At 43.4% G+C, this 16,230-nt stretch overlaps 1 protein-coding gene across 1 annotated transcript; it reads left to right on the forward strand.

Annotated features, from left to right (window-relative positions):
* Positions 1-856: 856 nt before the first annotated feature.
* Positions 857-15,448, forward strand: STEAP2 (STEAP2 metalloreductase). Its single transcript, XM_056118523.1, has 5 exons — positions 857-937; positions 10,331-10,855; positions 12,003-12,530; positions 14,386-14,550; positions 14,995-15,448. The coding sequence occupies exons 2-5, from the start codon at positions 10,364-10,366 to the stop codon at positions 15,280-15,282; spliced, it is 1,473 nt and encodes a 490-aa protein (XP_055974498.1). The 5' UTR covers positions 857-937; positions 10,331-10,363; the 3' UTR covers positions 15,283-15,448.
* The last annotated feature ends 782 nt before the right edge of the window (positions 15,449-16,230 follow it).

Here is a 16,230-nt window from a genome sequence, read left to right on the forward strand (position 1 = left end):
CTAACCCGCCTTTCTCAGCTATCCAAAGCTCGTGCAGCGCCTGCTAGAGTGAAGGTCAAAGTCAGCAGCCGCATCTGCAGTCAGCCAGCTGTGGGGGGTCCTCTAACTGCGACAGGGAGTCGCGACGTGGTCCAGAAGAGGGCCTGTCTGAACATCTTCTCTCAAGGACAAAGTTCGGCTGCAAGACGTTCGGCTTGGGCAGAGGTGAAGGAAAGAACACGTGCGGGAGGAAAGGCGCAGTTTCTTTGCAGACTTGTCCAGGAACTCGGCGCCGGGAAAGAGTCCGGGAGGGGGGTCGGTGGGGAGCTGAGGACGCCGTCATGAAAAGCAAAGTGGAGAAGCGTTAAGATGAACACGCTCCACAAAAGCCGTGCAAGGGAAAAGCCGGCTGCATTTCGGAAGGAATCCCGAGGGAGCCCTTAGGGGGGTTGGGGGGAGGCGGAGTGAGGTGGGGGCGGGAGGCGGGGCGCAGGCCACGGGGCCATTTACTCAGCTGCCCCCGCGCGGGATGTGAGCCGCGGCCGAAAAACGTGCAAACACTATCCAGGCGTCCGAGGTGTCCAGGTGCAAGGCTCGGGCCCCTCCACGCTCCCTGACCTCCCGGGGCCCCCCACCCGGCGTCCCTTAAGCTTGAGCTCTCCGCGTAGTGGCCGGGCGCGCTCCTCCTCCCCGCGCGCGGCTCCGGGTGGCGCGTCACCGCCTAGGCCCGCCCCCGCGCCCCTCCCGCGCGTCCTCCCGGGTATAAGTGACCCAGCAGCCGGGGGAGGCGGGGAAGCTGCCGCCCGAGCGCGACCGCCGCGCCAGCTTCCCTGCGAGCCGTCGCCAACCCCGGGCGTTAGTCCCTAGGCCCTGGAGCTCCAGCCGGCCCCGGGGAGAATCGACGCCGCGCCGGCTCAGCTGCCCGGCTTGGCCCCTGCCCGGCGCAGAGGACGCGGAGGTGAGCGGGTCGGGGAAGGACGCGAGGCCAGGTGGCCGCAGGGAGGTGGAGGGTCAAAGATGCACCGGGAAGCCGCGCGCAGCATCCTTCCTCCGGGGCTCCCGCGCCCTCTGCGGGCGACCTGCGGCGATCTCCTGCTACCTCCCTCGACGTGTGGAGTCGGGAACGGGTGGGGAAATGTACCTCCTTTTCGGTCTCCCCCCACCCCTACCCCCACCTTGCCCCCAGGAAGTCTGGAGGTTGGGCCCAGGAGAAAGGATACCCGGACAGATTTCATTCATCCCAGGTAGAATGAGCACCCCCCCCCCCCCCCCCACAAAGGACAGGGACGGACACGCTACCTCAACCTCCCCAAGAGTCCGCCGGTCGGTCCTTGCGTTTGAATATCACGCGTGGCTTCTTTTGCGAACTGTTCTCAGCAGTTCATTTATTACCCAGTTGTGTGCCCGTTGTGTGTGTTTAGGCCATTTTAATGTCAGAAAGTAATTTGCCTCTGCTCCGGTTGTCCTAAATTATTTTTGAGCCCTGTTTCAGCCTCAGCTAAAACTTGTTGAAAAGTATGCCCTCAAAATCCCTCTCTTAAAATAGAGCAGAGAGGAAAAGAATTTTCGTGAGATTTCTGCCTTGCCCACCCCATGGAGAGGGATTAAACTCCTCAGGCAGTTCATTTATTAGATGGGGGAATCTTATTCCAGGCCATGGTTAATTATCACTCATTGCTAAAAAGGAAATCGGAAGGGAGATAACTCATTCTTTCCCCTTGGCCTACCTTCGTGACTGACCCAATCCTACGAGATCTTCCAAGTTTGAGATTTTCAGGTCTCAGGGGCCAGAGTGAGTCTGCAGTGCATAGAAGGCTTTGTTTGCACTACTCCAACCAGAGTTCGAACCTTGGTGGCCTATAGATAGGCCGAGCCCCATAGGAGCCCAGAGCACAAAACCAAGAGTAAAACCCTGAGCACTGTCGGGTGTGGCCCCAAAACAAAAAAAAAGTGTTCAGTTCTGCCCCACCTTTATTGTTGTGTCTTCCCCGCCCCCCTCCCCCCATGCTTTTTTAAAAAAAAATATGCTCTTCTGCATCTCTACTTTTTGTTGTTTCAAAACTTAAAAGCTATTCATAGAAGAAAAATAACCCATCCTAGATATATTTATTGCAGACTATTTAGAAACGTAATTCAGATGGCTGCAGTTTCTTAGTTTTTAAGGGTTGGGGATGAGTGAACATATCATAAACCCAATTGTGATAAATTGAGCTGATAAATTGAGCTGATTGTTACAATCTGCTCTCAGGGATCACTCTTAGTGGTGCTTGAGGGATCATATGGGGTGCTGGGGGTTGAACCTAGGTCAGCCACATGCAAGACAGCACCCCACCCACCGTACTATCCTTCATGGCGCAAGGGATTTAACCTGGGTCAGGGTGCATGCCAGGCATGTACCCTAACAGTACTATCTCCTGGCCAACAAAAATTTGGGGGGGGACTGAGGGTCTGGGCCACATGGGGAAAGCTCAGGGGTTACGCCTGGCTCTACACTTAGTAATATCTCTCTCCAGCCCCACACATGAAATTTATTTATAGTTTTGGGCCCACACCCAGCAATGCTCCGGGGTCACTCCTTGCTCAGGAATCACTCCTGGTGGTGCTTGGGGGACCATATGGGATGCCGGGGATCAAACCTAGGTCGGCTGCATACAGAGCAAACCCCTTCCCCGCAGTGCTCTCGCTCCAGCCCCAACAGAAATGAATTTTAAAGAACAGATTTCAAATGAGTTAGAAAGAAATGTTAGAAAAAGGATATACCAAAAAGATTAGAAAAACTGCAACTTTGATTTAGGACATAAGATTACTGTCAATAGCTTCTCTGTACTCTTTGAGCAACCATACTGATAAAGCATGATATTGACCTGTCTCTTATTCCCTTTGGTCCCACATATCTTAATGCACAAAAGGACGGATTTCACCTAGAGACCCATTACATCTGTTTTGGGTCTTGACAGTTTATATGTTCAGTAACAAAATATTTACTAAAATATTTAGTATTTTTAGTAATTTTTAAGGTAAAACTAAAACTACCTGCTGAGGAGATTGATAAAGGGACAAATTTTTTGGAATAATAACCTTGATTTTTGGAATTTTTTTTATTGAACTCAAGGAATAGAGAAGGGCTCCCAGAATCTTTGAGCAAATAAGAGCATGCTTGTTTACTATTAGCTTTTTTTTGGGGGGGGTCACACCCAGTGATGGAGATGTTACTCCTGGCTTTGCACTCAGGAATTTCTCCTGGTGGTCCTCAGGGGATGATAAGGAATGTTGGGAATCGAACCCGGGTCAGCAGAGTACAAGGCAAACACTCTACCCACTGTGCTATCACTCCAGCTCCTACTATTAGCACTGAGCATACTTGTTTCCTGTTAGCATTGTGGAGGCAGTGATAGTACTGTAGCACTGTTGCACTGTCCTCCCGTTGTTCATCGATTTGCTCAAGCGGGCACCAGTAACGTCTCCTTTGTAAGACTTGTTATTGTTTTTGGCGTATCCAATACACCACTGGGAGCTTGTCAGGTTCTGCTGTGCAGGTGGGATTGCTCTGGGTAGCTTGAGAAGTCAGTGATAAACCAGACAAACATGGTTTTACCCTTAAGCTTATTCTAGTGGGGGTTGGGGATAGAAAGAGTAAAACAATTACATGAGATAATGACAAAGGAAATTTAACAAGGCCTGAAAGGAGGGAAGGGAGTTTTTTTCTAGGAAAGCAGACTATGGCCAGATAGAATGAGATTGGAGAGCTGAGCAGGAGTGAGCCTTTTCAAAGTGCTGTTCAGAAAAGTAGCTGTAGGGGCCTGAGCAATAATACAGCGGGTGGGATGTCTTGCATTCAGGTGGCCCTTTTGATTCTTGACACCCCAGATGGTCTCCGAGTGATCCTTGAGCACAAGCCAGCAGTAAGCCGGGAGCCTAGCCAAGTGTGGCCAAGAAAAAAACTAAAGAAAAATTAGCTGTAGCTAAGTGCATCAGAAAGTCATTGTTTTGGGCAGCAGTGATAGTATATTGATATTTTCCCCAAGACCCACCCAGAATAATTCCTGAGCATTGAGCCAGGACTGAGCCCCAAGCAATTCTGGGTGTGGCCCAAAAAGCAGAAAACAAAGTCATGGTTTTATTGTTTATTTGGGGTGGGAGGATGTTTGGGCCACACCCAGCAGTGCTCAGGGTACCATTTATGGTACAGGGAATCAACTGGGGTTGGCTGTATGCAAGTTAGTGGGCTAAACTCCTGTGTTATCCATGATTTTAAAGAGGAGAGATTTCATCTGATTGATGTTTTAAGGTAATCTTAGCTGCTGTTAGGAGAATGATAAAGGTAAAGTAAAAAGGCCCTCCCGTTGATCATCGATTTGCTCGAGCGGGCCCAGTAACGTCTCCATTGAAGACTTTGTTGTTACTGTGTCTGGCATATCGAATACGTCACGGGGAGCTTGCCAGGCTCTGCCGTGCGGGCGAGATACTCTCGGTAGGGCTCTCTGAGAGGAGCAGAGGAATCGAACTTGGGTCGGCCATGTTGGCTGCGTGCAAGGCAAATGCCCTACCACTGTGCTGTCGCTCCAGCAAAACATAAAGCACCTATTAGGAAATGTTTCCAGAGTTCAGGTTGAGATGATAGTGATCTGGATTAAGTTGTGTCAGTGGAGATGAATTAAATGTTTTGGGAGACTGAGGGAATAGGTTTTGTTTTCTTTTTGTTTGTTTGTTTTTGGCTTTTTGGGTCACACCTGGCGATGCACAGGGGTTACTCCTGGCTCTGCACTCAGGAATTACCCTGGGCGTGCGCAGGGGACCACGTGGGATGCTGGGAATCAACCCCAGTTGGCCGCGTGCAAGGCAAACGCCCTACCCACTGTGCTATTGCTCCAGCCCCATGCGGGAATAGTTGAGTCATCAGCATCATATTCCCCTGCTGTCCCAGCACTGCTAGGCCCGAGTTTTGGACAATTCGTCCCTATTCACTGAATATTGCTAGGAGTAGTCTCTAAGCCTCCCTTGCTCCTCACTGCCCCTCCTCCATCCCTTCCCCACCACACAGTGTTTTTGGAATATGAGCCACGGGCCATTAAGGTACTGTTTACTGAGATAGGGACAGTTCTGGGTAGGTAGAGTTATTTGCTGCTGGACCTGAGAGTTAACTCAATAGGCTGAGCGCATGCTTTGCATTCGGGAGGCCCCAGCACAGCATGGACCAGCATCTCTGGGTACAGCCCAAACAAAACAAAATAGTTTGACAGATTGCGAAGGAAATTACCAAACTTCCTTGGGAAAAGAAAAGGGATCATCTCTGGGACAGAAGTGAATACTGACCAATGATAGTTGGTGATGATAAATTCAGGGTTAAATTGTGAGCTCAGTTGTGTTATTTTCTTCAGCCTTCATCAACTTGGATACAAAAAATGAACAAGAATAGCAGTGTTCTTCCAAGACTAGTGACATGCCTAGTGGATAAAATGAAAAGTAAAACTCATTCTATGCTTTAGGCTGCTATAATAATACCATAGACTATATGGTGTAACACATAGATCTTGGCACCCGCCACTGCTGACTCACACTTGACTGTAGCTTAATAAATACAAATCGCTGGCCAGTGTCAACATGTTGAATGACATGACCCATTGCCGAGGCCAGACCTACAGAATTCAGAAAAGAATTTAAGAATTTAAATGCAGAGTATGCACTTAAATAAATGTGATCATATTGGGTTTTATTCAGAGAATGGGGACATTGGGGCCTTACCTTGCGGTCTTTAGGAACTACTCCCAGCTCTGTGCTCAAGAGAGATGTCTCATAGTGCCGGTGGTGGGGCGATTAGGCGATTAGGTCTGGTCAAGGGGATGCAAGTTAAGTGCCTTAACCATTGTACTATCTCTTTTCTATTCCCATACAATAATACTGGAATTAAAGTGTGACCAGTGCTATTCTGGAGCAAGTCATTCTACTAGGAAACTCCTTGTTCAGATCAGCCTTGGTTGCTGAAGAGAGGAGCCCTTTGTCAGACAGAAGTTATAGCATCACTGCCCCATTCTGAATTTTGATTAGGAAACTATGGGAATGGAGTTTGCGGAGTGGTGGGCTGATGATACTTTTAAAGAACAGGGTGAGAGGAAACTGCAAAGACGGGAGTGAGTTGACCTTGTGATACTGCTGAGGCACAGTGGGTAAGAGAAAGCGGCTGCATGCATGCTGCCCGGCTTCCTGCATTCCAAGGCAACTGTTCACCCCCTTGCATTGTTTTTCATTATTACAAACTTGTGTTACATTGTTACAGAGTTACTTAAGTCATTCCAGTGTCCAGCTAGGGTTGAGAACCACTGCTTTGGTGTAGGAAGAACCTGTTCTGGGATCATGATTCTGCGTTTACTTACCTGAGCAATGGGAACCCACTATGACTCCTGTAGCAGTAATAGCAGCAGCAGCAAAACTTAGGTCACACTCTGGGCATGAAAGGGAGGTAGCATTTTTTTAAAGAGGTGTTTTCTCTCAGCCAGTTGTGTTAAAATTTGAGTATTAGCAGTTATCACAGATGAAGTGTTCTAAAATTGGATGTGGTAATGGTTGCATAACTGTAAATTGTACTGAAAATCCTTTGTTCACTAAAAATGGGTGCATTTTAGAATATGTAAACTATGGCTGATAGAGATTTTTACAGTTGCTTCTTGAGTAATGGTTATAATGGAATCTGTCATATTTAATTAGATGGCTTAGAAACCAGTGACTGTTTTATGCCTTTGGAGTGTCACTACCTCGCTGAAGAAGCCTGGTGGTACATATTGGATAGCTGAATGGTTGGGAATAAAAGGGTGGATAGGTGGATGAGAATCATTACAATCTTTGGTTTTAGACTTGATTTCTAAACTGATATTTTGGAGATTCTGAAAGCTTTTAGCAGCCTGCGGGGTCTTGGTGTCATAGGTTATTTACAAGAGAGCCAAATGAATTTGCCTCATCTCCAAGTACATCTGCAACAAGGTTATCATATCATGCTGTTCAATGACTTTCTTCTCCCACCTTCATTTTAGACGTAATTCCTGGTCTTGTTAACTGGCAGTTCTCTGAAAGCCCAAATGTGTACTAGGTATATGATTATATAGCAGACTTCCCTCTATAGCAGATGGTAGGATCTGTACCACATTTCTCTGTTCTATACATAGAAGAAAAACGGGTGCAGCAGTATTGGGGAGATGTTGCTATAATTTTTTGAAGCAGATCCTAAAACTATTAACTGAAATCCTTAGCAAATAAATTTCATTGAGGAGTTGGTGAGATGATTCAAAGGACTAGAGGACATGCTCTTCAGGCTCTGCATGGGGCTGGGTGGAGTCAGAATTAGATCCCAGAACCAGCATGGTGCCCCAGGACCAAGCTGGGAGTTGCTCTGCCATCACAGGGTATGACTCAAAAACCAATAGAAAATTTTCCTATCATGAGCTAGACTGCTTTCTTTTTGTTTTTGTTTTGGGGTCACCCAGCAGCGCTAAGGGCTTGCTTCTGCCTTCAGGGATCACTCCCTACAGTCTTGGGGGACAATATGGGCACCAGGTATTGAACCTGGGTTGGCCATATGCAAGGCAAGTGCCCTACCTACTGTGCTATCTCTCCAGTACCAAATTCCTCATTTTAAGTCAGACATTAAATATGCGTCATAGCAGTTGTGAATCCAATAAGTCATATAATATATGTATAATAAACATTGCAAATTATGAAGTAGCACATGACATATGCTATTATTACATACTTTAAGTAATGCATAAACCCATTTCTTAGATCCCTTAAAGTGTTCTTTTTTTTCTCTTACGGATGCTTTTTTACATTCCTTAATACTATTACCAGAAGAGACTCAATCATTAGACCAAATTCTGATAGTAACCGCAGTCACGCTTTCAGAGTTCAGTTAGAACTTGCCATTGGAAATAACAATGTGAATAAGTTGCAAGCATGTTAAACGGTCATTTATTAACATATAATGTAATGAAAGGCTTAGGTTACATTATTAAATCCTAATGTAGTTTTACCTTTTCACACAGAAGGGGTTTGAGCTTGCTATTGAAATAAATAGGTGATTTTCATATTTTTATTGTTTTAATTTGAAAGACCTTAATCATTATTGAATTTGGGGTTAAGGGCCACACCTGGCAGTGCTCAGGGCTCGCTCCTTGCTCTGCAGTCTGCTCCAGCATCACTCCTAGTGGCCTTGGGGAACCATACGGAGTGTCAGGGATAGAACCCAGGTCAGTCACCTAGGTCAATCCTGTGCAAGGCAAGTGCCCTATGTACTGTGCTATCTGGCCCCATTAATGAGATTTTCAGATTTAAATTTTATGCCTTATGTATTTGGAGGGATGCTATAATTTCTACTCTGATGGATATAAGAAACTTGGGTTCTTGTGAGAGTCTAGTACATTATTTAACTTTAACCTTAAATAATGTATGATGAAGGGTGGATTAATTGGGCACATCACCTTTATTTTTTTAATTTAATTTAATTTTTATAAAGTTGTTCACAATAATTCATTACATTTAATATTGAAACACCAGTCTCACCACCATTGCACCTTCCCTCCACCATAAGAGGAAGGTGTGAGAAGATTGCATTTCATCCTGGAACCATTGAGCCCTTGTATAAGAGATTGCAAACATGTATGTTAAACCAAAACAAATACGTGCTACTTTTGGTACATCAGTAGGATAGAGTATGAGTTGTCACACGATGTCAAATGCAGTGTGCGCTCCAGGAATTCTGAAATTTAGAATACAATTATAGAGCAGATTTACTCTTGGGCAAGGCTTGTGACACTTTATTTCAGAGTCTCTGAATCTTGGCTGTTGATTATATGGCACTGGCGGCAGTTTGTGAGTGTGACTGCCAAGGTACTGGAAAACTTGGGAGCTGGGAGTAGAGACCCAGTCTACATACTTTTAAAGCATTATTACTCTTTCTCAGTGGTAAGTTATAGGATAAAGGGTGAATGGTAAAAGTCTGTAGTATTTAATCCTTTATTATAGCAATAGCTATTTTTCTTAAGGCATGATTTTAGTGCCAGAGTTTATTTTTACTCTTTCATCTTGCTATGATTTAATGTTAAAGGAGTACAGCATAGGGGGCTGGAGCGATAGCACAGTGGGTAGGGCGTTTGCCTTGCACGTGGCCGACCTGGGTTCGATTCCCAGCATCCCATATGGTCCTCCGAGCACTGCCAGGAGTGATTCCTAACTGCATGAGCCAGGAGTAACCCCTGTGCATTGCCAGGTGTGACCCGAAAAGCAAAAAAAGTACAGCATAGTTTAAAGACTTCACCCCAAAGGACTCCAGTTTTACTTCACGTAGTTCATTATTTTTTATAGTTTTCCCATCTTAATCTCTATCTCTGCATAAAGTTTTCTGTACCCGCTACCCACAGTGGCATTTCTGATCGCTGTCTCTGATGTGCTGAGAAGCTGGGTAATCGCACTTGTTTGAAAAGATGCTCTAGATCAAAACTTCCCTATTGAGCTGAAGTACCTTGCTGCTCAAAAAGAAATCTCCAGACCAGCATAATAGTGTCTTCCTATTACCTGTGACCGCATGATGATTTTTAAAAAGACCATTGTCTTATTAGAAATGCAGAATCTGGGCCTACAGAATCAAAATCTAAATTTTGACAATTCTCAGATGATTCATTCAAGTGCCCCTTTTAAGTTTGAAAAGTTTCTCTTGAGCTTATCAACTAGGTGACACTAAGAGGCCTTTTGTTAGCTTATGAATCATGTCTTGCTTTATTCTAGGATATATAGTTTGCAGTCATTTTTGAGGCGGTGTAATTTTTTAATTTGAATTGCCATAAGACACATGGTTACAAAATCATACATGATTGAGGTTCAGCCATACAATATTCCAATACCCATCTTTTCACCAGTGTACATTTCTCACTACCAATGTCCCCAGATTCCCTCACTCCCCCCTCCCCAGCTGCCTGTCCCCTTCTCCCAGGCCTGCCTCTATGGGTTCTCTCTCTCCCCCATGGCCCCCTCTCCCTCCCTCCCCCCTCTCTCCCACCCTCCCTCCCCCTCCCTCTCCCTCCCTCCCCCTCCCTCTCCCTCCCTCTCTCTCCCTCCCCCTCCCTCTCCCTACCTCCCCCTCCCTCTCCTTCCCTCCCCCTCCCTCCCCCTCCCTCTCCCTCCCTCCCCCTCCCTCTCTCCCCATTCTCCACCCCCCACCCCCCCCCCATCCCCCGCAACTGCACTTCTGGGCATTATGATTAGCTTGCAAGCATTTTTCATTTAGAAACAGGGAACATTATTGAATGCTCAGAATGTATTTATGTATGGTGATAGGTAATAATTGATGTTACTCTCTTTTATCTTCTAGAATATTCCTGGTGATATTGGAAGAGCTTATATCATGGAATCGATCTCTATGATGGGAAGCCCAAAGAGCCTTAGTGAAACTTTTTTGCCTAATGGCATCAATGGAATCAAAGATGCAAAGAAGGTTACCATAGGTGTAATTGGAAGTGGAGATTTTGCCAAGTCCCTGACCATTCGACTTATTCGGTGTGGCTATCATGTGGTCATAGGAAGTAGAAACCCTAAATTTGCTTCTGAATTTTTTCCTCATGTAGTAGATGTAACTAATCATGAAGATACTCTAACAAAAACAAATATAATATTTATTGCTATACATAGAGAGCATTACACATCCTTGTGGGACCTGAGACATCTGCTAGTGGGTAAAATCCTGATTGATGTGAGCAATAACTTGAAGGTAAACCAATACCCAGAATCTAATGCTGAATATTTGGCTTCATTATTCCCGGATTCTTTGATTGTCAAAGGATTTAATGTTGTCTCAGCCTGGGCACTTCAGTCAGGACCTAAGGATGCTAGCCGACGGGTATGTATCTTTTAAATTTTATTCCCATTTGTAAGGTATTTTGTGACTAAAACTATTTTAAAAGAATATTGCACTAAGAAATCTTTGAGTGGGGGAAAAATTTTTTAAAAGATGGGGGTAGGGGAGATTGTATCACACAGGCTGTGCTCAGGGCTTACTCCAGTTCTGTGCTCAGATATTATGGGGTCTGAGGGATTGAACATGGGTTGGCTGCATGCAAAGTAAGCACCCTACCTGCTGTATTCTCTCTCCATACATAGGAGAGATTTATGTTTGCTTTTTTTCTTTCTGGGGTTTGGGGTGGGGCACACCCTTACTGCTGACGGGCTCTCTCATGGCTCTGTGCTCAGTGATCATTCCTGGTGGGGGTTGCACCATAGTCTGTGCAAGGCAAGCATCCTTCTATACTATGTCTGTAGCCCTGAGTGGAAAATTTAATTTAATCAGGGAAAATTGTTTCCATGTAGAATGCACAGCCAACAACCATATAACCTACCATTCATAAAATCAAGAAAAGGAAAATCTGTGCTGGATCCTGAAAATAGCTCAACCCACAAAAGCAAATTCTGATACTTTGTGTTGATTTTTATTTTGATATTTATGAGCACCAGAAAATGTTTGTCCTTACCTTGGCAGGGAACATGTCCGTTCTCAAAATTATGTGGAATAAGGGGAAAACAATTTAGTGGTTGCCTTCATCACAAGCTCACTTAAGAAAAGGCAAGGGTTAAGGTGTTGTCTTTCCTTGCTTGCACAGAAAGTTTTTTAAATGTTACTTTCTGGGGCCGGAGTGATAGCACAGTGGGTAGGGCGTTTTCCTTGCACGCGGCCGACCTGGGTTCAATCCCCGGCATCCCATATGGTCCCCCCAAGCACCGCCAGGAATAATTCCAGAGTGCAGAGTCAGGAATAACCCCTGAGCATCGCTGGGTGTGACCCAAAAAGCAAAAAAATAAAAATAAAAATAAAAAATAAATAAATGTTACTTTCCTCCGCCTGTCCTTCCTTGCTCCCTCTATCCTTGCAGATAAGTATTAAATATCCCATCACTTTATTATCCTCAAATACTAAGTGATTTGGTGGAATACTTGGATAATTTTTTTGTAAATATCAAGAGTAGTGATCAATCTTGTGTATTTTTCTGCAGGTTTATATATGCAGCAACAATATTCAAGCACGACAGCAGGTCATCGAACTTGCCAGACAGTTGAATTTTGTTCCCGTTGACCTGGGATCATTATCATCAGCCAGAGAGATTGAAAATTTGCCCCTCCGACTTTTCACTCCCTGGAGAGGGCCAGTGGTAGTAGCTATAAGCCTGGCGATATTTTTTTTCCTTTATTCCTTCATCAGAGATGTGATACATCCGTTTGTCAAAAATCGGCAGAGTGATTTTTACAAGATTCCTATTGAGGTTGTGAATAAAACCTTGCCCATCGTTGCCATTACGTTGCTGTCCCTCGTATATCTGGCTGGCCTCCTGGCAGCTGCCTATCAGCTTCACTATGGAACTAAATATAGGAGATTTCCAACTTGGCTGGAGACCTGGCTACAGTGTAGAAAACAGCTTGGAATACTAGGTTTTTTCTTTGCTGCAGTTCATGTTGCCTACAGTCTCTGTTTACCAATGAGAAGGTCAGAGCGGTACTTGTTTCTCAATATGGCTTACCAGCAGGTATGAAAAGTTTCTACTTCTTATCTCACACCAGCCATACGTAGAGTATAAAACAACTTGTAAAATGGAAGATTTTTGAATGATCTAAAATGAAAGACTATAAATTGTGTAAAACATTTTGTAGTATATAATATCTTATGATAGAATCTTATAAAAAGTCTTCTATAAAAGATCTTATAGAAATTTTGACTTTAGAAAGGGGAAAATTTTTTGCATTGTTTTGGGGCCAAACCTGGTGATGTTCCGTGGTTATTCTTGGCTCTGTACTGAGGAATTACTCTAGTTGGTGCTTGGAGGACCATATGGGATTCTAGGGATAGAATCTGGGGTTGCCACATACAGGGCAAATACCTTACCTGCAGTATTTTCTCTCTGGCCCTAAAAGGGTAAGAATTCTTACATCCTGTTTCTGCTAGTGGCTAACTCAGAATCTTTTAGGGTAAAAGCTGCTACCATACATTATTTTGCAGAAGTCAAGCGTTGGTATTTCTACAGAGGACACATGCTCTACTGGGCTCTACTGCTGAGTACATCCTTAGGCCTTTTTTTTTTAATAAGAGAAATATATAGTTTATTTGATCTTAACTTTTGCTTCCCAAAGAAGCTAGACCTTGCCATGAGGATAAAGCCCCAAGGAGGCCAAATGTTTGTCCACTTATGTTGCCTCAATGTATTTTTTCAATTTTTTAATTTTTTTTTGGGCCACACAGCTCTGCTCAGGACTTACTCCTGAGCTCAGGAACCAATTCTGGTGGTGCTTGGGGGATCATATGGGGTGCTAGGGATGGAACCCACATCCGCCATCTTCAGGACAAACTGCCCTACTACCTATTGTACTCACTCTCCAGCCCAAGTGTCTTTTTACATAGACAGTGCATATGTAGTGAAGTCAAACTCCTCTAAATGTGCCATATTTGCATCAAGGCTATCAGCTTTATTATTTGTGAAACACCGTGAGGTACAGTTGTAGGCTTACAAATTTTTGTGCTTGGGTTTCAATTATACAATGAACGAGTACCCATCCCTCCACCAGTGCCCATTCACCACAGTGAACCCAGTAGCCCTCCCACCCTCCCCAACACCCCCCCCCCCAGCCCCAGCTCTGTGGGAGGGCATTCTCTTTTGCTCTCTTTCCTTTAGGGTGTTGTGGTTTGCAATAGAGGTATTGAGTGACCATAGTGTTTGGTCTACTCTCAGCATACAGCTCGCATCTCGAGCGAATCCTCCAAACACCCTTTACTTGGTGTTCGCTTCTCTATAGGATCATCAGCTTTAAACCAAGTCTAATTGTCAGTAATTTTTGTATCCTTGGAAGCCACCACCTGCATTTCACTGTCTAGGACACGAGAGTCCTTATAAGTGTGATATCTTATGATCTAGGTTGATGGCAATTTTAGACTTAAACTAGGAAGGACAGTTTTAGTCCTTTTGTTTTTTTGAAAACTTTGTTTATAATGGGAGGAGGGCACCAAACCTGGCCATGTTCAGGGCTTACTCCTGGCTCTTTGTGCAGGGACCACTTCTTGTGGGTTTGGGATCAGATCTGCCTTGCATGTTTGCTGCATGCAAGGCAAACAAAACACCCTACCTGCTGTACTTACTTACTCTGCCCAATTCATCTTTGCTTAACTATTTCCCTTCCTTTTTGCCCACACCTGGGTCAATACCATTTAGAAATAGATTCTCCATAGTAGAGAAATGTCATTTTCTGATCTCCTAATGATGGTATTAGGTTCAGTCAAGCAAATACAACTGTTGTCTGGATATGACACTCTTCTATGCCAAGAGTGAACTCTGTGCTGCATCAGTTAATATTCTACCAACTGAAGTAAATTCACATTTGCTTTCTTGTAAGGTTCATGCAAACATTGAAAACTCCTGGAATGAGGAAGAAGCTTGGAGGATTGAAATGCATATCTCTTTTGGCATAATGAGCCTTGGCTTGCTCTCTCTCCTGGCAGTCACCGCCATCCCTTCAGTGAGCAATGCTTTAAACTGGAGGGAATTCAGTTTTATTCAGGTAGGTGAGATTTTGTTTGATAAGGGCAAATAAGCTTTATATACAGTTTTTAATCAATACCCTTAAATAAAAGCCAGATGTTTTCATAGTTGTTTTCTATTACATAGATGTTTTCTATTAGAAAACAGAAAATAAATGATTTATTTATAGCTGACAATAGAGTAAATGATCAACAAAAAGGAATAGCGAAGAAATAATACATCCTTCCAATACAATATTATCTAGCATCATAATTTTCACATTTAATTACTGAAATGATTCTTAGAGAATTCTAAGATGGCCTTCTCTGTAAAAGATGCACCACTTTTGAAAATATTTCTGTAGTTTAAATACATTTTTTCATAAGGATGTTGTTTTTCAGAAGTTTCTGTTTTTCAATAATTTTTTAAAATATGGGTTAATTCGTGAGTCTGAGTAATTTTGTTTCTTTTCTTCTTCCCCAAGTCTACACTTGGCTATGTTGCTCTGCTCATAAGTACTTTCCATGTTTTAATTTATGGATGGAAGCGGGCTTTTGAAGAAGAGAGCTACAGGTTTTATACACCACCGAACTTTGTTCTCGCTCTTGTTTTGCCCTCAGTTGTAATTGTGGGTAAGATCATTTTGCTCCTTCCATGTATAAGCCAAAAGCTAAAGAGAATTAAAAAAGGCTGGGAAAAGAGTCAACTTCTAGAAGAAGGTAATCGAGGAGCAGTTCCACATCTCTCTCCAGAGCGCGTGACAGTAATGTGATGTTGAATGGTGCTTGCTGATGTCATGGAAAGAAAATTCTACTCATGCTATTGTTTTTATGAAGTCTCCTGTTGTAAGAACACTGGCAAATTAACTGTTGTGGATGGACTGAACCCTGTTTAGTCAGTTTCCACCCAAACTAAGTAAGGATTGATGTCAAATTACTTTTCACGTTATATCAATGTATATGGATTTTATAGTCAAGTTCTTGTTGAAATTTTGCATAATAGCAATACTGTTATTTTAAACTGTCTATAGTCAGAAAGAATATAGTTAATAATATAGATACAATAAAATGTGAAATGTTACAAACCAGCAACACACTTAAATTTGTGTTTCAATGTAATCCAGTGGATTTTTTTCCTGAAGGTTAAGTAGAGTTTTAATTATTTAGCATATGAAGTAGGAATATAAAAATCATGCAATTATATTTTTAGAAAAGATTTACATTGGCATTTAGAAAGTGTTGCACATGGTCCACTATTCCATGAGATAGGACTTGAAGAATATAATTAGCTGAGGTGATGATGCAATGTGATTTAACAGTCACAAATGAAAGAAACAAAATGAACCTAACATTATAAAGTGCATATGTATGTACTGTTAATTCATACCTCATGAAAGACTTTATCCTTCATCTTGTTATAGAGTCAGTTTATTTGCATCTTAATTGCAAATTAGTAGTTTGTGATTAAACTGCATATTGATCAGGGAAAATACGGTCATGTCATGTTTGGCCGCACTGTTTGTCTAATGTATTATGAACCCTGACAATCTCATCATTGATTCTAGTTAGTGGGAACATGTTAAGTTTGCAGTTTTTTAGCTGTTCTCTTTTTCTTGCCTCTTATTGAATCAATGTTCTCTCTTGCTGTAGGATTTTATTGCTGTTCATTTATTGTAGGTTATAATATGTCATGGTTCTAGGCCCTTGTTCTACTCCCTTTA

The sequence above is a fragment of the Sorex fumeus genome, unplaced genomic scaffold, assembly GCF_029834395.1.
Source record: "Sorex fumeus unplaced genomic scaffold, SorFum_2.1 ptg000037l, whole genome shotgun sequence".
NCBI lineage: Eukaryota > Metazoa > Chordata > Mammalia > Eulipotyphla > Soricidae > Sorex > Sorex fumeus.

Coding starts and splice junctions, on each gene's coding strand:
- STEAP2 (XM_056118523.1), top strand. CDS start 10,364: ATGGAATCGATCTCTATGATGGGAAGCCCAAAGAGCCTTAGTGAAACT. Junction 10,856..12,002: donor CTAAGGATGCTAGCCGACGG/GTATGTATCTTT, acceptor ATTTTTCTGCAG/GTTTATATATGCAGCAACAA. Junction 12,531..14,385: donor TCAATATGGCTTACCAGCAG/GTATGAAAAGTT, acceptor CTTTCTTGTAAG/GTTCATGCAAACATTGAAAA.